The sequence below is a fragment of the Acanthisitta chloris genome, unplaced genomic scaffold (genome assembly GCF_000695815.1).
Source record: "Acanthisitta chloris isolate BGI_N310 unplaced genomic scaffold, ASM69581v1 scaffold19129, whole genome shotgun sequence".
Taxonomy (NCBI): domain Eukaryota; kingdom Metazoa; phylum Chordata; class Aves; order Passeriformes; family Acanthisittidae; genus Acanthisitta; species Acanthisitta chloris.
This window is the reverse complement of record NW_008691062.1, coordinates 23,087-45,012: the sequence shown is the minus strand read 5'-3', so window position 1 is coordinate 45,012 and position 21,926 is coordinate 23,087. Positions and strand designations below refer to the sequence as shown.

General features: G+C 40.5%; 1 protein-coding gene across 1 annotated transcript in view; it reads left to right on the top strand.

The window, feature by feature from the left end:
- Nucleotides 1-1,047, top strand: part of LOC103809271 (chromosome unknown open reading frame, human C21orf91) — an 18,628-nt gene extending 17,581 nt beyond the window's left edge. The window contains exon 5 of the mRNA XM_009082098.1: nt 924-1,047. Within this exon, the coding sequence (XP_009080346.1) occupies nt 924-1,047 (124 nt within the window). The remainder of the gene's footprint in view (nt 1-923) is intronic.
- Nucleotides 1,048-21,926: the final 20,879 nt, after the last annotated feature.

Genomic DNA, 21,926 nt, shown 5'->3' with positions numbered 1-21,926 from the left:
GAATGAAATCCAGTGCCCCCATATAAAGGGATACAACTTCTATCCCCCTGCATAGCTAACTTTCCCTAACAGCTTTAATAACTCTTAAGTACAGCTGCACAGATACTTAGAAGCTTTTGAGGAAACTTGGGCAGCTTTCTCTTTGCATTCATAATTGATGAGAAGTCTTATTCCATTTTGTTTTTAACAAAAAGGGCAAATATTTTAGGTATTAAAATCTACTGTAATATGGTTTATTCACATTTGGGGATTATTTTTTTCCCATAACTATGTATAAGCCTTGAAATAAATTCTATGTTTTGTTTATAATAAAATTGTTTCTAGCAAAGAATGACCTGAAGCCTGTAAACCTGCCTCCTTCATATAAAGGGGAAAGTGAAAATTTGAGTTTTGATCAGGTCTGATCATGTTACATCCAAGAGAGCTTTAAAGGAAGAACAGTATTAATGAAACTCATGTTTTCTTATTTATTATGAGCAATATTTTATTATTGACATTTTATACTAAATAAATATCACTATTTTAGGTACTTTTCCAGATCTCTTTATAAAATGTCTGAATTACTCTGTGTAACATTTATGCCTTGTGTATGATTGTTTATCCTTTTTCAGGTCTGTATCTTTCATGATGCAGTTTTAAAAAATATTGTTTCCCAAAGAGATGAATTTCACATGTTAAAGAAAAAAACTCTAGTGGTGTGTCACTTATTTTTATCAGCTTTCTAACTTGAAGAATTTGGTTCACGAGATGTTTAAAAACAAAAGCACAGCACTTCCTTTAAATTAAAAAAAGAATCCATACTTTGGTTTTAATGCATAGAAGTTGAAGTGGTTTTATATGTGTAAAATTTTCAATGCTGAATAATTACTTTGACAAAACTCAATAAATTTGTAATACATTACCTTGTTATGATTCTTTTATAGAGTTGGATTAGACTGTGATAAAGTGAGGGGAGGGGAGAAAAGAAAAAAGAAAAAATCCAGTCATGGGAAAGATGCTCTCACCTACACCACTAACAAGCAGGCAGGTCAAACTGATCTCCATTAGCCTGAAATCCTGTTTATTTTTTCTCCCAGCAGCAAAGGGGCATTTATTTTCTATTTCTGTATGTACTTAGAAACATTCTGTTATACTAGTTCCATCCAAATTGGTTGATTCTCAAAAATTGTCTTTTTCTCTGCATAATCAACTTGAGAAGGAAACAAGGTTAATTTTTAAAGGCATTATGGTGCTGCTGCTTTATATTGACAGGCAAAGGAAAGCAAAGGAAAAGGCATTGACAATTTTTCTTTTGCTAAGTTTTTTTTTTAAAAAAAAAAAAAAGATTTCTCACTACAGTACCTAACAATATCGTACCCTTGAGAGAAGCAGTTAGCATACATGCCCATGAGGCATAGGCTGGCCTTCAAAGAGCCTCTGTTGACACCAGCTACCTCTGTAGTTGACTCTACTAACACTTCACCCAGTGATGAGTGAGATGAAGATGAGTGGGAGGAAGTTGGGCTTTTCTGGGCTCCCCCCTCCCAAATTAAGCTGTAATTGTGTGCTTTGAGATAGCTCCATCTGGACCCCAAGAGATGGCTTTGTGAGCAGCAGGCATGGGACTGGTTCACTCCATCCTCTCTGCCCAGCCTAGCAGGGCTGACAGTGGTCTTGTCCCTGTGCTGTCTCAGCACCCACTGCCTGCCCTTAGGCTCGCCAGGGAGGGGGCTGGGGGTGAAGAACAACAGCCTGTACCAAGGGTGTGTTTTTCTGCTGGGCAAGAATGGCCCACAGCAGAGCTGGCAGGCGGCCTTCAGCTCAGTCACAGAGACAAGCTCTCCCTGTTGCTCAGGAACAATTGCCATTGTTTTCTTTCAGTGTAACAATTGGCCAAGGTCATTGGCTTGTGCTTGTTTTTGTACTCGTTAAAATAATATAGCACTTAAAGAAGGATTCCAGTTTTGATGTATGAGTCAAAGAAAGACGTTGATCCAACGGGAAAAGCAGACCTGCTTTTGCTGCCAGTAATGCAGGAATTCAGTGCCAGAAAAATAGAACTAGTAGCCAGATGCTTTCATCCATTCCCTTATTTCTGCACCATCCTATTCAACCACAACAAATCTCTTAATTAACTGCATTGGACAAAATTAAGTGTCTAATGTTTAATTTCAACATTTTAGTGTTCGGTCCTGCATCACGGTTAATGTAATCTCTTTGCTAGCTCTGGTTTTGTACTAATTTTCTTACACTGGACATTGTTTAGCAGGTGAGGTTTTCCTCACAGGAAAAGCCAGATGGCAAACATACTTCTAAAAGCAAATAATCTATACTCAGTAATAATTAGCATTTATGTGTAAACAAAACACCTGTATGTTTGTGAATCTCAATCACAAGTATATTCACTGTTCTGTTTAGCCAAAGTGCTTTAAAATAGTTCCAGCAGTAACAGTGAGACACCAGGTTCAGCATCATGGAATCACAGAATGGTTTGGGTTGGAAGGGTCATCTAGTTCCAACTCACCTGCCACGGGCAGGGACACCTTTCACTAGACCCATTTGCTCAGGACTCCATCCAAACCGAATCCTGCTTCAACCCAAGCCAGGTGTGCTGTGGAGTTTAACTGGCCATGTGGATCAGCTCTGCCTGCTGCCAGCTCAGTGCTGGGTCTGGCAAGGCAAAGGGACCTTCTGCTCACACAAGTCTTCGGTCACCAAGGGGGACGATGAGGGATGTCTGTTCCTATCCCATTTCTAGCTGTCCCACAACAGAAACAACAGCCACCACAATTCATGGTGTTAAGTAAAGTGGAAATCAACCTGGCTTATGTAGAAAGAAAGTGAGTCAGAGACCAGCTGAGGTAAGCCGTTGCCCTGCAAAGCTGAAGAGTCTGCAAGGACCTCATGGTGCTGGAGATGGGCAGGGACAAACAGCTGCTTCTTGATGCTCTGGTAAATCCTTCCCAAACCTAGTGTCAGGTCATTGTACTTCCATCCCTGAAGCACCTGCAGATCACCAGCTGACACCACTCTGTAAGAGTGAGAGCCCTTGTTGCCAGCTCTTCTGAGAACCCAGCCAGTGGGTCTGGCTTCCCTGAGAGGCTCACACTGACAAAACCCTTCCACTGAGCAGCCAAGCGTGGTGAGTACTAGATTCAGGCTGAGGGGGAACCATAGATGGGAATTACCCCAAAACAGGGTTGGAAACTGGTCACAGTGAAAGAACCTGCTGGTGCATTCCAGGCCTCCGAGTAGTCCATGCTCAGTACAGGAGCAGACAGACCGGTAACTCTGAGTAAGGTTAAAACATACTATCTCTGGTTCCTTGTTCAGTGAGTTCCATCTATTGTGGGAATGAGGGGGAGGAGAAGAAAGCATAGGAAAAAATCATATGTGATGATCTGAGCAAAGACTGTCTCATCATGACTAACCACAAAGGGACAAACCACACTGCACTGCTAACTAACTCTAGCGTAGCAAACCAGAACACTTCCTTTTGCAAACTGATCTCCACATGCTGTGTTTTCTACAGCGCCTTATTGCTGGTTTTAAGACTTTTCAAAATTTTGAACTAAATCAGGAAAACCTAAAGATATTCCTTTCTTGCATCATATGCAGACATGAGATCAGCTCTATCCAGAAACACGTCATGTTAATGCCTTTGCTTACACTTGTTGGAGAGGTGAACTCATGGTGCTCGGAGAGAGTGCTCATTCCCAAGCCAAGGCTGAGGCTCACCCAGCAAACAGGGACTAAATGGTAGCTCAGAAATTAGCAGCATGAACAGATTGCAGGCCACTGAGTAGCTCTTACACTCACTGTTGCTCTCCCATGTGCAGGCACACGCTCCATCAGCTTATGTCTGAGAGCATTTACAGCTGTGTGCAATGCACTGGTGCCACTGGTCACTGCTTCTCAGCCTTTTGGGAGGATTAATCCTTCCAAAAGTCTCTGAAATGGACTGCAGAAAATGTAGAGCCCAAAATAGAAACAGAAGGTGTTTTGTGCAGTACAGGCCTTGCTCTGGCAAATTCAAAATTAGCTGAGACCCAGTGGCAACTACTTTCATTGCCCATGATTTAAAGCAGTCTTGTTGGACAAGTTATGGGTAAGCAAGTGTGGTGCCTGGTCACCTGTAATAGGATGGCTTTTTCTCTGCCTTAGAGTGGTAAATCTGCTTGTATTGCTCTGTAGCTTGAATGAGATGATAACCATCCTCTCCCTCTACCACAACTGCTGCATGAAATTAGCTGTAAATATTCCTATTATTTTCCTTTCATTATGAGTCAGCTCTTTTACATCACAAGGCTGTATGCCACTTCTACTCTGAACTGCTGCTCAGTTTTAACCTTGTGGTACATCTTGTGCTAAGAAACACACTGAAAGCACTACTGAAGCCCTGGGCTAAAACACAGATTGAAGAAGAAGAGTAGTATTTCAGTCCCTACTTCAAAAATCCAATATAAACTCAGCCTGGATTTATGAAAGCAGAGTGCAGAGCAGCTAGTCTGGTGTGTCACTTTCCCTTTATAAACTCTGCAAAGGTACAGTTGGAAAGGATGGAGGAGTCCTTTGCAGGGAAAAGAAGTGTTGACATCTATCAAGACAGATCAGGCACACTGGGCGATGACAGCATAATTGAAAAGACATCCTGGACAGTGGAGTCCCTGTTGTTTTCAAACAGAGGATGCTTTTTCACCTGGGTGAAAAAGACTTCATTCAGTCAACAGTGATTCAGTTTCACCAATACCCACTCTTTTGAAAAACCAAGAGTCCCCGGGGTGCAGCAGCTTGTGAAGTGAGCCACCTCATGCTGGCACGGCACGGCTGAGCCAAGGGAAGGCATCCCCATTGCCCCATCTGCCCTCATTCAGTGCCAGAGTGCCCTGTCTCCCCACTCCAACAACCAAGCCAGGCCTGGCCTTTTCCAGATCCTTCTGGGAGCTGCTCCTTAAGGAGGCAGAAAACCACCTGCAGCCTTGGCAGGGCGGAGGAAGGTCAGGCAGGCAACAGGGACAAGTTGGAGCATTGGTGCATCTGATCAGCCAATGCTTTGTGCCTGCCCAGAGCCTGAGGCAGGCTGAGGAGGTGCATGCTGCCATCTCACACCCTGCTTACTCTAGGTGAAGGAGAAAGAGCTGTAATGCCATTCGTACTGAGGCACGTTGTAACCTGCAGATCGGTGTGCTTTGTGCCTTCCCAGGTTTCTTCACATCTCCTTCCTCAGGCAGTATCCTCTGCTTTTGCAGGTGGGCAGGCACAGCTGCCTATGGCACTGTGTTTGTCTGGCTTGTTTTTCAACCAAATCAATTCCCTGAGCTGATTCACAGTGTGGTCTGACACATGGATGAGTCAATGCTGCTTCAAAGGGCAGCATGGCATGGCTGAACCTGGGACCATGCCCTGCCAGGGCCCATGCCCCGGCCAATACCCTGCTCCAGTATCACACCTTACACTTCATGTGTGGGAATAGGTTGTAGAGTGACTGCAAAAGTGCCAACCTACATCCACAGACATAGCTAGGCAGTCAGTTTAAAATTTTGTAATTGTACAACTGTAGAATCATTTAGGTTGGAAAAGATGTTTAAGTTCATTGAGTCCAACCATTAACTCAGCACTGCCTAATACATCTGTATTAGGACACTTGAGCATAGTCGCCCATTCCTAAGAGGAACTACTGAAGTTTGAAGCCTTGTTTATTTGAATCCCAAACCAAAATTAATAGCTTTGTTTTTGTAGGACTTCACAAAAGTTGCTGGTGGTCAGTGTTGCTATTTGTTTAGTGACATACACACAAAAGAAAAACATGGAACATAGCTTTAAAGAACCTATAATTAAGTTGGCTTGATGTAACATGCCAGAATAAACCACATGATCTGTGGTACTGTCTTTTTTGTTGAGGCTTCTTGCATGCCATTGTGTACATACAATTGGATTGTGTGGAGTTTGGTCACGTGTTTGGCTCACTTGTGTTGCCTTGGTGGATATTTAATATGCTGTTGGATCTCTTTCCACCAAAAAAGAAATATAATGAGTACACCGAGACATTGCAATGAGGTGTACTTAAAAGACACTGAGAAATTCCTTGGTCAGGCATTCCTAGGACTGGAAAGTGCAGAGGCAGCTGCAATTATTCTACCCGCAGTGAGAAGTGTTTCTTTATAGAGCTGAACATGTCTGTTCCCCAGCAGTCCCTAAGTTTCAGTGTGGGAAGGACCGGTAGGAGCCAGTTAAGTAAAAGAACTGAATAACAATCATCTTCCTATGAGAACAAAGGACATCATTGCCTCAATGAAGGTTTCCATCCATTTCCACATAGGTCTCAGGAGGCTCATGAGATGATGATACCATTCACCTTCCAAATTGCAAATACACTTTGCAGTAAGAGCTTACAACCATGTCATGACACTTCCCAAAAATAATTTCAGAGCTTTGACCCACCTGATGTTGTTCCTGAGCCAACATTGGTGTCTTTGCCACAAATAATATGAGATGAGATAAAATACATTCCATGCTCTACCACACAGATAAATGCAGAGCAAACCAAAAGTTTCTGTGAAGTTGTGGTCATTTAATGGAAGCTGTTGTTTTCCACATTCAGACTGATCAAAATGAGTATTTCAAATCTTAATGTAGATGTGATCACATATATTTGAGAAATTATTTTGCAATTGTGTAACTTGTCAGTGATGGAAACTAAAAGCAATATTCCCCAGAGCAAGACCATGCCTGAGATTAATTAGTCAAAGGTTGCACTTGATGATCTTGGAGGTCTTTTCTCACCTAAATGGTTTTATGATTCTATGATTCCATGGCAAAGGAGAGATGTACAGTGCAGATTCCCACTCAGCCGGCTCAACTCTGAGGCCAGTTCCACCCTTCCCAAGGTGCCCCATGTGCTCTCTTGACCATTCCTGGACACCAAGCCAAAATCAGAGGCATCAGTGTCAGACCAGGACCTTTGGAGATACAAGACATTCAGTTTGTACTGGCTTTCCCTGAGCTGACATCAGTTCTACCAGACATCCTGATCACTGTCACAGGATCAAGTGTGCAACTAAAATGACTTGTACTCATGTGTACATACATAGAGTATATTTCCTATCAGTGCTGTGAATTTCAATTCTTACTCTGTTTTTGATACCTACTGAAGAATAATTCAACACTTAGAAAACCTTCCATTGTGAGCTGAAAGCTTCAGTACAGCTGTGAACAGTGTCCCTAATAATGTCAGCAAGACGAAAGCTCTCTCTGGTGGTACATTTCAGTAGCTGCATTTTTCTTTTCCTGCCCTAATGACAGAGCTGGGGGAAACAGCGTAGAGCGGTCCTGTTTGAACAGAGCAGCACATACTTGGGATACAACAGCATATAGAAGGTGAACTGAAAACTAGCTCTAGAGCTGTGAGGTCAGAAAATTCCCATGTATTGGCATTTATGACTGCTTCATTACATAACATTAAGCCCAAACACATCCAGGAGCTCGGGAAAGAGAAACTAACCTGGGTTTTGATGATTTACTTGCTCTTACAGGTACAGTTTCTTACCACAGCATCGTATAAGCTGGTTGCCTTTTCAGTCATGGGAGGAAGCTTGGAGCAGCAAACATACTTACGTTCAGATCCGATTTCAATATGTAGCACTGATTGCTGAGCGGCTATCACCCTAAATTCTTTTGCCACTTCCAAGGTGAAAATATAACAAGGAAGTTAATACCCTGGGGAAAAAGGAGGACAGAGATAGCCATAGCTTGTATAATTTACTGCTGATTTCTGAATACCATTCACGTCAGTAGAAGATTTAAGGATAGTGTTAGTGCAGCTAGCAACAAATTATAAGACAATATGTCTTTCTGCCCTTTCACATAGTATCATTATACATCTTCTTCTGGGGAATATGTTAAAAAAATCTTCCACAAGATCAAAAATACATGACACCAAAAGATCCTTTTTTTTCTCCAAGTCAAAAGCAAAGCCACGGACTGTCTTGTTTCTTTACATGCACATAATATTCACTTGTCTGTCACCTATAGCCCAGTTACATTTGAAAAAAAAATCAGAGGTCACACAAATAGGCATATTATGGCTGTCTCCTTATTAGGCATTTATCTGTATTCAGCACAGGTTTGCCATTCATCATATAGAATCATAGAATCATAGACTCAAGCAGGTTGGAAGAGACCTCAAAGATAATCAAGTCCAACCCTACCATTGTTACTAGACCATGGCACTAAGTGCCACATCCAGTCTCGTCTTGAAAACCTCCAGGGACAGTGAATCTACCAGCCCGGGCGGCACATTCCAATGCCTGACGACTCTCCCCGTAAAAAAATCTCTTCCTAATATCCAACCTAAATCTCCCCTGGCAGACCTTGAGTCTGTGCCCTCCTGTCCTACTGCTGGTTGCCTGCGAGAAGAGACCAATCCCCACCTGACTACAATGGATTTGAATGAATTGCTTTCTCATTCCAGTGACCTATCTGTACCTTTTCATACACATATCTACGGAACCTAGGAGAGACTGGAATCAAAAATATCTGGGTAATGCTCAAAAATTCATCTCATTGCTAGTAGGTTGTGTCAGGGACTGGAGGAAAAGTTGTCTGTCTCAAAACAACCAGTTGTGAAACCGGTGGGGAGAACAGGTTGAACTCTGGGTAGGGGGGACAGCAGCTGCTCCCTCCCAGCCCCTTGAGCCTTAGCAGGTAACTGCAGGTCTGCACTGCAATGGCCTCAGCGACCACATGGATAAAAATTCATCTCATTGCTAGTAGGTTGTGTCAGGGACTGGAGGAAAAGTTGTCTGTCTCAAAACAACCAGTTGTGAAACCGGTGGGGAGAACAGGTTGAACTCTGGGTAGGGGGGACAGCAGCTGCTCCCTCCCAGCCCCTTGAGCCTTAGCAGGTAACTGCAGGTCTGCACTGCAATGGCCTCAGCGACCACATGGATCTGACCCTGAAATGAAACCGGTGGGGAGAACAGGTTGAGCTCTGTGTAGGTGGGACAGCAGCTACTCCCTCCCAGCCCCTTGAGCCTTAGCACTGCAGGTCTGGTCTGCACTGCAATGGCCTCAGCGACCACATGGATCTGACGTGACCCTGAAATGCTGGTGGTAGACCACGTGGCCTTGCTGCAAGCCCCGAGATGATGTCAAAGCTCCTGGCTCTGCCTAAAGCACAGATACAAGTGTGAGCTCACACTGGGACAGGCCCTGGGTGAGGGGAATGGAAGGTGTCATGCTAACTGACCCTGCTCTACCAAAAGTGCAGGTATAAGTGTGACATCACACTGAGGCAGGCCCTGGGTGAGGGGAATGGATAAAAGGATAGTGAGGTGCACATCCCACTACCCTGGGTTGGCAGCTGATGGGACCTCGCTGGATCCAGGGGTGGTGCCTATCTGCCTCTCTTTCTCATGTATTTTTCTCTCTTCTGCTTTGCAGCATAATAAGTTACAAGCTGCACTGAGCAGTATCCCCTTAAGTAGTCGCTAAGTGCAGTGATCAGTGCTGGCTAAGGGCTTTATTCTCTCAGGGTGTGCTGAGTTACAAGTTTGCACTGAATGTTTGAATCTGTGAAGTTCACTGATTTTCCCTTTGCCAGTGTCTTATTCCACACAAATGAACCGAAGTTCCTAAGTAAAAATTATTTCTTTTTGAACCTCCTGAGAACTGATTTTTTTTCTCCCACACACTGCCCAGAGTAATTCAAAATTACCTTCTCCTCAACCCACTGAGCAGACTGGGGTGTTACAGTTTGTTATGCACATTGTTGTCTTTTGTACAGATACATATATGTATGCATATATATGCACACATCCACATGTATATACAGATTGAATTTTTGCTTTCTGTACAATGAATTAACACATGAATAGGGAAATCACATGCACAGCTTCAGACATGTGACTTCAGTGGAACTGTTCATAGGTACAAATGAAACATTTGCCTTGGTACTTGGTTAGGGTTAAGGTCAGGGTTAGGGTTATACTGGTTCCCAGACATCTTGGAATGATATGCAGAGAAAGGAAGATTTTATAAGCAAATTTATTTACTTTATAACAAATGATTGCACTTTCCAAGATTAAGATGGCTTATCACCTTGTCATGTATTGGAGGAATTTTAAGACAAGCAAATGTATTTGAGAAGAATCTGGGGTTGTTTCTGTCTGTCATAGATACATATACAGATTGCCAATCTGTCAAGACTAGCAAGACCTCTCAAGAGGAAAACTCATTAAGTCTTATTTATTTATTATTATTCTAAAGTTTGCCATTCCTGTTCAGTAACAATGCATTCTAAATATAGGTGGGCTTGCAGCACTCCTAAAGCAACCAAAAGAGTTTGGGTCCTGGGGCACAGTCCTATCAATTCTTGCAAATCTGAATTTTCATGTCTTTGAAGAAGTATTTATTTATTAAAACGATAAATTCTGATGTTTGCTTTATGGCACGAACTCATTGGTGTGCTCCAGTAGCAGCATGTTCTAGATAAATGAGAGCATACAGAGCTGTATTACAAATACACATGAAAGACAATATGTATTTATATTGCTTCTTGCAGAAACATACCTGAGCATCTTTGTTACAGCCCTAGTGGATAAAGAGGCTTTCAGTGGCTGTTTTGAACAGGCAGAGTAGAACATATATCTTACATGGCCAACAAGGGCTGTCTTTTGAAGGAAGATTCCGCCAGCTGATGTAATGCACTTTGCCAAACTTGACCTCATTCCATCCCAGCAGTTTAGAAGTGTAAGTCTTCCTGTCACTTTTCATGTTACTTTGTTCATTGCTGAAACTGGTGTCTCACCTAGGACAGTGGGCACCAAGGGAAACAACACTTTTGCCCATTTCAAAAGAAACTTCAAGAACAATTGTGGTATTTTTCTTCTTCTTGTCTCACGAATCAAGCTCTGAGCTGCAATGGATATTCAAGATAGAACCTTCAAACCAGTTTTTAAACCTACATGCACCTGCTGTTGACCAAAATGCAGCTTAGGCTGCTTCCTACCACGCCTCCTCCTTCTTCCAGAAGTCTGGCCATTAATTTTCAGTTGCTTGATAGTATGTCACATAATCTGTTTTCTAGACACAAACGCTATCAAAATACTGTTAATTAGTGCATGAGAATCCATTTGATAGTATTCTTTTTTAAAAAAAACCACACAAACACCTCCCACAAACAAAACAGAATGCAATGAATTGGCTCATGTTGGAGATGTCTGATGCATTGTACAAAGTGCCTGCTTCACTGGACAGCTAATCCAAAGTAATCCTCTTTTGAGATCACTGAATCACCGTCTGATTTGTACTCTGATTTGCACTGGGAATGCCTACTGCTGAAAATTATTCTAAAGTGGCAGATTAGATTATTTTTCACTGCCTACACTTTGATCTCTGAAAACTGAGAGACAACACAGTCTTTCCAACAGCTGATGAAATAAAACTGAAGAAAATAAGATCCATGCATTTTTATGAAGTCTCCTACTGGGAATAAACCTAAAATAAACATCTTATTTTGGTAATCATACGTCAAGTATATACAAAGAAAAAGTTCATAGATTAAAAGCTTTGCTTTTAGCTTTTCCATAATCCTATCCTCCAGCTTCCAATTTCCTCTTTTGACCTAATGACTCACAATTCTGTCAGTCTTTTCAACTAATGCCTAAATATGCTTTCTCTTTTACTCCTACAGCTCTTATTACTGGAAGAATGCTGACCTAGTGAATGCACTGGACTTGGATACAGGAAACCTGGTTTGGGGTTATCTTCCTGTTGCAGGGCATCTCTTTGATCTGTCATATCTGACTTGACCAATCTCTGGCTTGGTTCCCATTCTGTAAAGTGAAGACAATCATCTGGCCACCCTTTCATCTCTCAGCATTTGGTTGTCCTTACTATATAGGATAGGTAGGACAAGTTTCTTACTGTTTGCCTGTAGTGTCTAACACAGCTAGGCCAGTTTGAGTCAGAACATTAAGACTCAACACTACCCCAAGAATAGCAATTTCATGTTATTTGCTACTGATAAAAGGAAGCATGTTCAATATTTTAAAACTGACATCTGAAATAAGAACCTTAGTAGGTTTCTGGTTTACCGCTTTCCTATTTCCTAACTACACCATAAAGGGCAATAATGCCATACATGTGAATATGTAAGTGGTGGGGTTTCTATGTTGTGGAGGTTTTTTGTACTTGCTTCATATTCTTAATCAAACATTTCATCCAACAAATTCCCTTTTTATTAAATAATTCCAGCAGTTAGTGGGGAAAAAAATCAACTATCATGATAAGACTGTGGAATCTAGCACATTCTTTGCATTCATATGTGCCATTTCATAATCAAGAATGTAGAACAGCAAAATAAATCATTAATGAAGGAACTTTTGCCACATGTGTTTTTCTCTTCAGTTACATAGATTAAGCAAATATTAACTAAGTCCATATGATAAATCAGGATTACAGTCTGGGAACAGAGGACTACAGAGGAGATAAAAGGACAGAAATATTTTCAGATTTCAGAAAGTTTTTGATCCAAGGCTATGATACTTTGACACATCTGGTGAATACACAGGTTACTGGTCTCCACTTGCATTTCTGGATGATGTACAGCAATAATACGAACAGTCTTTTGAAAAACACTGACATTACTAATTAACTTGAGGCTGATTTTATGAAGCCTGTCAGATTTCTGAGACAGCTGTATGATATATCCAGCAGAACTGATTATTGACAAGACACTATTAACAACGTTTCTTTCTTCAGTGCCTGCCAAAATACATTGTAAAGCCTATAGTAACTTCAAATAGCAACAGTGTTCCAAAGCATATAAACAAATGCAAAACAACTTCCCACTGCAGGCTTCCTTGCTTCTGTAGTGAGTATGACTGAAACAATGTTTTTCTAATGCACTTAGGTTTCAACGACACAGATTTTCACAAGCAACCACAGCACATCCTTTGCATTACTTTAAATGAAGCTGCAGTTTTCATTTTTTGCTACATCTTGTTGCCTGAGCAATTCGAAACAATGTTTTTCTAATGCACTTAGGTTTCAACGACACAGATTTTCACAAGCAACCACAGCACATCCTTTGCATTACTTTAAATGAAGCTGCAGTTTTCATTTTTTGCTACATCTTGTTGCCTGAGCAACACAAAGGTTTGGATTTGGCTTTCTTTGCTTTTCAATTCTAGTCAAACTGAATGGAAAAAAAACCCAAAATATCACTCTGCAAAAATGATGTGCTTTTCTGGCCCTATCCCCCTTTGATTCATTACCTACCCAAATTGTGCCCCACCATAAATCAAAAAAACTAAATGGTACTTGCTGCACAAATTTAAAGGCACAGAGCTTCATTAGCAGCATCCATAACTTATAGCATATGTTGGCTCTAACAATGAAATTACCCCGACAGGGAAAATTGAAAAGAAAAGGGAGAAAAACAGGACAGTAAAGAGGGAAAAGTGGCCAGGAAAGAAAGCAGCAACAGTGCCCAGAAGGCTTGGGAGGCTCCCTCCCATGCAGCCGTTGCCTATGATGAAGGTGACGATGTTTTTTTGCTATGCTCTTCCTTTAGTACTATACACCAGATCTTACTGGCCCAGCACTTGTGACCCAACAGTGACATCAAGGGATCTGCAGTGGCTGGGAGAAGGGGCCTCCTTGGTGAGGTTAACTGGCCAGTGGGAACTGAAGTGAGAGGCATAAACAAGTTTCAGGTAGGTTTCCAAACAGTCCCCAAGTGGCATGAGCGCTTCTAGACAAGTCAAACTGACAAGCTAAAGACACACACAGGCCAAGTTGTGGTTTTGCTTTGTAACTCTTACTTTTTAGAGCTCGTATACCAGAACCATGATGTCATGCCTGGGTTGTTCACAATGAAGACAAGAGCTGAGCAGAACTATTTCTTACTCTGGAAGAGAGAGTTCAAATGCAGATTTTCCGAAAGTGTCTGTTTAACATGATATGCTGTTTGGAAATTAGGCACTTATATCCCAATGGAAATCATTCAGAGAAAGCTTCCTACTGAGAAATGTTAGGCTTGATGTTCCATTTCCTGTCAGTATGAATTAATTGTACAGAAAGAAAATCAGCCACACTCAAATGCACAGTTTGTTATACGCTATGAATTTCCACTGTGCCTTAAAAACAAGTAACAAACATAAAATGCATTTCTTACAGTGCTCATTGCTGGATAGAATTTGTGCCAATTACAGGGTTATGCTAACATCTCTGGGAAAGCATGAATAATATCAAAGTTGGGAAATGCTTTCATTTTACTAAATATTAGCTCACATCTTTGACACTTTAGATAAAGGAAATAATAGTTTGACATCTAGTTGCTCTTACTTCAGCTTTAAATATCCAGCCCTATTCTAGTATTATGTAAGTGTTGAAATGGTACTTAATCAAAATCATGTAGTAAAATTGGAAAAACTCAGACAGTGCATATTATAAAAATATATACACATAAAATATGTAACTACACATAAATATGAATATAATACCTAAAATCAAAGAATAAACTGTATCTCTAAAAGAACATTTAAAAAAAAGAATGAAGAACAGCAGCTTTAGCAGACAACCAATCCTAACTGCTTAAGATTTCAACTTTAAACTGCTTTTATTAAATATATTTTTCCCTGCTCAGCTATTGGTTTATTGCTGATCCTTATCACAAGCCTCTCTTCAGTGCTACACTCTTGAAATCTCACTCTTTCTAAACATTCACATTCCCCATACATGAGTCATCTCACAGCAGGACAAACCTAATCCCTATTCTTCTGCATGAAAGCACAGTGCCAGGACAGTATATTTGAGAGACACAATGAAAGTGAAGCTGCCACCAATATCAGCATTTGATATATTGTTTATCTTCTTCCATACATTTTCTTGCTTCAGGCATCTCACTGACATGCCAAAATATGGCTTTTTAGTGTAATAAAATAGGACAAAAATTTACTCATGTACAATGCATTTTATGAATAGTAATAGCATTGTTTAAAGCCAAATAATCTCTCCAAATAAAGGGATCAGTGGAGCTAGTCCTAGGAGTCAGGGAAAGTGGTTCTGAAGTCCACTCTCCCCTTGGTACCCTGGAGCTAAATGCTCTCTCCTGAGACTAAAAGGAAAAAAACCAAAACATGAGTTTTCTATCCACTATGGCAGTAGCCAGGGAGCCTGGGAAAGGTAAAAACACTCACTTTTGCAGGAGACTGACACCAAAGGGTATTTGAAACCCTCCAGCCCATGCCATCAGGATACCTATTCTGGCACATGCCATCACTATCCCCAGGCCATGGGTGGCACAGGAGCCCAGCCAACCACCTGATGCCATCCTGCTACTACTGACATCTCCAAAAAGCTCATGATCAACAAGCCAGAAGGAAGATGAGATTGCCAGGTCCCAAGGTTATGTGCAAACTGCTAAGAGAGGGCAAAGGTCCAGTCCCTGGACTGCAGCTTGTCTACCTTGATTCCTTTCTATAGTAGAGTTGTCTTGGAGACATCAACTGGAACATCCAAAAGTGCACTAGGGAGTGAGTTTCCTTCCCACCCCAGGTAATCAGAAATCCAGTGGTCAGGCTCACTTCTCTTTTCCTTAGAAGTACCCATGTACCCTGGACTGCATGGGGAGTGCATCATCCTGCCTTCCAGCTGCACACTGATTCCTTGTGGATGACCACTTTGCTTCTTTCCACAAGTAATATTGATGTGCTGCAGAAAGGCAGATTTGGTCAGGTAGCACTCTTGATAGCATGGGTTTGAGAGTATGTGCATCCAGTGACATGGGCTGTCCATCAGGGGCCACCTTGCACCTGAAGGACACAGAGGGTGTGAGTGGCATACAGGCTGCCTTAGTCTCCTATGTGCAGTATGACTGCTGCATTCTTGAACAAGGTGCTCAGCTGACTTCTGAGCGCAAGTGTCCACTAGGACAGGTCACATAGTACCTAAGTATCTACCATATTAAACCTAATCAAGCCACACAGTTGTGACTGAGCCCTGTTGTGACTATGCTTGGCACACAAGAGTCAACAGAATTCAGGTATTGGGGAGCTGCCATTGCAAGTGTATGTTAAAAAAATCGTATCATATTCCTCACTAAATAAAGATAAAACCTTACTGAAAGAATTAAAAAGTTTCTTTCTTACATGTTTCAAAACCTTTATAAATAAAGAGCATATTATTACAAATTTCTTATCAGCTATGTGTAACTCTTTATACTACACAGATTTTTTTTTTATGCTGGCATTATAAACTAGGCCAAGAACAGCTCTGCAGAGATCTGCACAATAGTCATTAGAATGTATCAACTCAGATCCATTGCTTACCACACCTTTGTTCTACACAAGTGCTTCCCAATTGCATCACCTCTTCTGTATCTAGATGGAGCAGATGAAGATCTTATCAACCCACCTTTTGCTGACAGGTAGTTTTTCTGACATAGTAGAAATTGTACACATACATATCAAAATAACTCCATCAAAACTACCCAAGCTAATTTAATCCATCCTCATTAGCCAAAGCAGAGGCCCTAGAATGGTAAACAACCATCAGGCAGTCTAACACTGATCACTGAAATACAATGTTGAGAGATGACAAAAGATTCCTCTAGCTTTAAGAAAAAAAAAAGCTAAAGAAGCATGTTAGTGCATGATGTGAGATTTACTAGAATTCTCACCACCTTTTCTGTTAACCTCAGGAGGACTTTGGAAAAGTTGGTTTTCTGATAAGAGGGCTGCATGGAAAAACATTCAAAGCTCAGAAAAACATATGTGAGGAGAACATGATTTTTCTCTAAGGACAGCAAATTCTTCTTGCACTAATGAAATCTCAATCATGAGAACAGAGAGAACAGACATTGGCAAGTTAGATACTCAGATGGTAAAATGCAGAATGACCTAGTGTTAATGAAAAAGACAGTAATTCCATTATTAAATCTTTGTCAGCCAAAACATTCATGGCTTATGTTGTGATAATTGTAATTAATGCCATTTACTTTATAAAAGGCAAATTATTTATTAAGAACATAGCACATAGAGTGTATTGCAAATATTTTTGCAGATCTAGTGTCAGCTCAGGCTCCTGCTCATGTCTAGCTGCTGCCTGAATGTTAATGCAGCCTGCATTATATTATATAAGCAAGTGATTCAAAACAAATTACTTGATGTATCACATTTTCCTGTTAGCAATGCAAGTCATACGAGGAATACAAGTGAACTGTAATGAACTACACTAAAGTTGTAGCTATGCCATGCTAACAGTCTTGTTAAAATCCAGTGAGTTGAGTGTCAGGTGTGCAGATTTCAGCAAGCAATCTTTACATGTGGCACTGAATTGTAGCAAAAGATTCTGAAGTTTCCTTTTAGGTAATGATTTCCATTTTAGGTAATGATCCATCTATATTTTGTAAGTAACACAGGAGATCTGGAGCTTGCAAAGAGAACTGCAGGGCCAGGGACTCATGTGCAGGGCTGCTGAAGTTAAAAGTGGTTTACCTGCATCAGTGTTTCACAAGATGCCTTAGGGAGAGACTCGGAATTACTTCACAGTCACATGATATAACTGCATACATTTTTTGCAAGCTCATAGTTGGTGACATCAGCACTATTGACTACCATCTCCTTTAAGTGTTAAAAGAAAAGTGGCAACAGCTGCCAGTGTGCTTTGTCCCAACACTGACTGGAGCAGGATGCCCTGAGAACACACTCTGGATAAACATTCATGAAGGATCACCTGAGTGGCAGCCAACAGGATGCACATGCAATACAATGCAAGCTGTGCATCCTATTCAGAGTAAAGGGCTTCTGTGCACCCAGGCAGGAGGCTAGAGGTGCCTGGAAACATCAGTGCAAAAAGATGAGGTGTTTGTAGCCTTCTAGCATCTTCAGTTCTATATGGAAACTGAAGATCACCATTTTTTGATGCAGAGAGAATTTGGCTATGTTAATTGTTTTTACAGAATCTCAGAGTGCTGAAGTAAGTTGGAAAGCACCTATGGAGTTTGCCTGGTCCAAGCACCTGCTCAGAGCAGGGCCCCTGAGTGCCTTGAGCCCTTTTCCCCTCACTGTTGAGAGACATCATCTGCCTTTTTCTTGTACTTTGATCCTTCCTTGCTCTACAGTCAATCCGAAATAGCCACCTGGTCACAATAATCTATAAAGGCATGACCTCCAGGTTTCATCACTGTGTCTTCCTAGTCCTCAGGAAGATACAAGGAAGCAGAGAACAGACTGAGTCTCAATCTTCAGACTTTCTGTGTGGCATCAGGCAAGTTTTCAAACTTGTATCCTGCTTACACCACAGCAACATAAAGTTAACAACACTTACTTGGTGACCTTGCAGCAGGTAGAATTCTCGACTAAATACCCAACACACAATAACTTTCAAAAGACTCAGTATTGGTACCTGGACATCTGGTAAGAACATAGGGATAAACCAAGCAACTGCTTAGATAGATGACAAGAAGTTGTACAGTTATTGGTTTTGTGGGGGAAAAAAAAGAAAATTTATTTGCAAAACGGGAACATATTTAACTTCAATGACAGCAACTGCACATTCTTCTGTACTTAAAGTATTAACCTATTAAATTAATTTAGGTATTTAATTACAAAAAAGTTTACTTTATTTATTCACTTAAGAATATACTTTAGTGCATCAAATTGTGCAGATTTGTAGAGAAAAAAAATTCTAAAAATTCCTGGGTTTACACAAAAACTATAAGCTTGGACACTATCTTCCTATCTTCCTCCTAACCTCCTAAAACACCAGCAATTAAGCACTTAAATGATGGTGATCACTGAGGGAGAGCAAAAGACACTTACTCATCTTACACCGAGTACACTGTAGAAAAAAGCCTCAAAGAACACACACTAAACAGGCAGTTGCTGCTGCTTCATAAGGTAACTTTCATGCTGATCACAATGGAACTTTACTCTGCTTAATTACTTGCCAGATTCACTCAAAGACAAGTTTAGACAACATGGAATCAAAGGGACGAATGAGGAATGTAATGTTTTGGCATAAAAACAAGTGCTTCTTAAAGGCAAAGTATTTTTCCTGTAATTGTAACATTGAACTTCAACTAGATTTGGAAATTTTTTAATTGGCTATTTAAACCTGTTATATTTAGAAACCCTCCATGTTTTCATTTTTCTCATGAAAATTTTCTTAGGTGGCTTTACTTGATTTTTCATGTGCAGCAACAAAGCTAATTATATGGAATTGCTTTTGCTCAAAAGCATCTGAGTTTGACTGTATTCTAGAATTAGCTGCACTCCTCTCAAAAACAGAAGCAAAAATAATCAGTAACATTTTTCAGCATTATAACCACCAGTTTCAGAACAGATTATATGGTTGCCTTTAGACCACAGCATAACACATACCACTGGATTAAGGTTTAAATTCATATCAACATGTTTATGATAGTAAAAAACCCAGCACATGCACATACACCCAGTATTTCTCAAGAGCACAGAAAGATGTAGTTGAGCAAAGACAGGTTTAAGTTTGCATGTGCTCACTGTTACTGCCTAAATGCTGGTGTGCCCTTCAGTGTGCTCTATGTGGACTGTGACAGGTAATGAGATAGCAAAAATGCCTGAGTACCAGCAGGGTACCAAGCTCTGAAAATTAAAACCTGTCCAATAGACCAGTTTACAGTGGTCTCATCCTTACATGATTAGGTAGATTAATATTTTCATTATGAAATCCACACCCAAATTCTCCACATCACAGGAGGCAATAAGGACCCCGTAACCAGCCTGGTCTAAAGGGCATGCTCTTCTTCCCTCTGGTCTCCTACATGGTAAACTGGGGAGCAGGAGGAATAAGGAAGTGTACAGACATGAATTACCACACCATCTGCATTAACAGATTATGCTGAAGCATGTCTTAACTGTAAGGCTCAAGTATATTTTATTAAGTGTTATAAAATATATACAATCTTGAAACAGCGCATTTCACACATAGGTGGTAAGACCTCAATGTTATCACAACAGCATTGAATAGATGACACACTTCCTATCAGATCAGCAGACCAGAAAGCTAGGAAAAAACAAAACTACTCTATTTCAGATTACAATCTCTTTCAATGCTCTGCTGCTTAAGGCTATATTTCTCCTACCTGAGTTGATTTTGTTAACTTCACAACTTTTTGCATCTCTGGGACTAGGGCAGGGGAAGCAGAGAGATGCAAGCTTTTCAAAATACAAAAGTAGCAAGGAAAACGTCAGGAGTCACTTTGTAAACTTTGCATTAAAAATATGTAAAAGAAAAAATTTGGTACTTACAAAACCGAATACAGCCTACTTAACAATCTTGTATCTAAAGTGAGATCAAGTAAAAACCAGCACTTCATTTCATAATGTACTTCAGTTTCACCATACTGGAAAGTCATGCAAAAACTGATGCCTGTTTCTTCATGTTTATACCACTGTTATGTCACCAATCTTGTGTGCGATGTCATACTACAAAAAGAAAGAATATCATTAATCTATATTAACAAGAAACTAGATACTGTAATACACAGTAATTAAATGCACAATTGAGATCATCACCTGACTTGTGGTCATTCAGATTAGGGTTTATACCAGTGTCTTACAGCAAACTGGTGCAGCAAATTGACACTCCATATATTAGTGGACTTTAAATGACTGTAAGTTTAATTTGATAGCCAATTTTCAGTATCTTCACATAGGTTATTTGACAATCCTCATGGATTTCCCAGTGCACACCAACTGCATTACAGTTTTAAAGTACCTGTCAAAATCTGCTAAGATGTCTCTTCATTTTCATACCAGTAACTTGAGTTACCAAAGAACCTCATTTTTGTTTACTGCTATAAACACTCAGTTTTCTCAAATAATCCACTGACTCTTGTCAATTTGCATATTTGCTTGTTTCACCATTTCCTTAGAAGTCAGTTCTAGTTTCTTGACTACTTTTATTGACTTTTCTGGGAATACCTTTTTGCACAAAGGTAACAAAAAGTAATCCTTTCTTCCAGTTACGGTTTTTTATTGGTTCTGCATTCTTCCACTTCAGCATTCTATGACTGATATGCTAAGAAAAATGGTAACTATGCATTTTTGCCACGACTTCTTGCTACAAAATGCCCCTTCTACATGCTGCATGTACTCAAATGCTTCTGACAGACACTAATTTTGCAAACACAATATTTCACTAGAAAACAAGTTCTTCCTAATTAATAATCCACACATGTATACATAGCTATATTGCATTTACTGGAAGTATCTCATTTTCTTACTCCCCTATTTCAGCTTATTACAGGCCTTTGTGTAATTATACCAGTCCTCACAATTTTTTAAAACATGCCATAATGCCACGTAAGACCAGTAATTAAAATAACTGACTCAGGCTACCTCTGCAACATCTCTTTCTTCCTTGCAAACTGTCACATTGCAATTAGAATTACACATCAAGTAAAATCTTTGAGTTGCACATGACAGTAAAATTAACTGAGTACCTTCTCAAAACCTTGCTTGGAAGCATAATTCAAATCAGTACCAAGCAATGCTTGGCATGAAATCACCACCTTTGGCTTCTTTCTATTGAAAGCTACTACCCAGCATGAGAACCTGTTTTGCAACTTCATTCTGGCTATTGCTTATATAATTATTATTTTAAGGAATATTAAGCAGTGTATTAATTCTCCCTCTCTACTCTGCTCTTGTGTACTCCACCTGGAGTACTGTGTACAGTTCTGGTGACCTCAAGATAAGGACATGGAACTGTTGGAGCAAGTCCAGAGGAGGGCCATGAAGCTGGTAAGAGGGCTGGAGCACCTCCCCTGTGAAGACAGGCTGAGAAAGTTGGGGCTGTCCAGCCTAGAAAAGATAAGGTTGTGTGGATACCTCAAAGCAACCCTCCAGTATCTGAAGGGGCCTACAGAGAAGCCAGAGGGGGACTCTTTGTTAGGAACT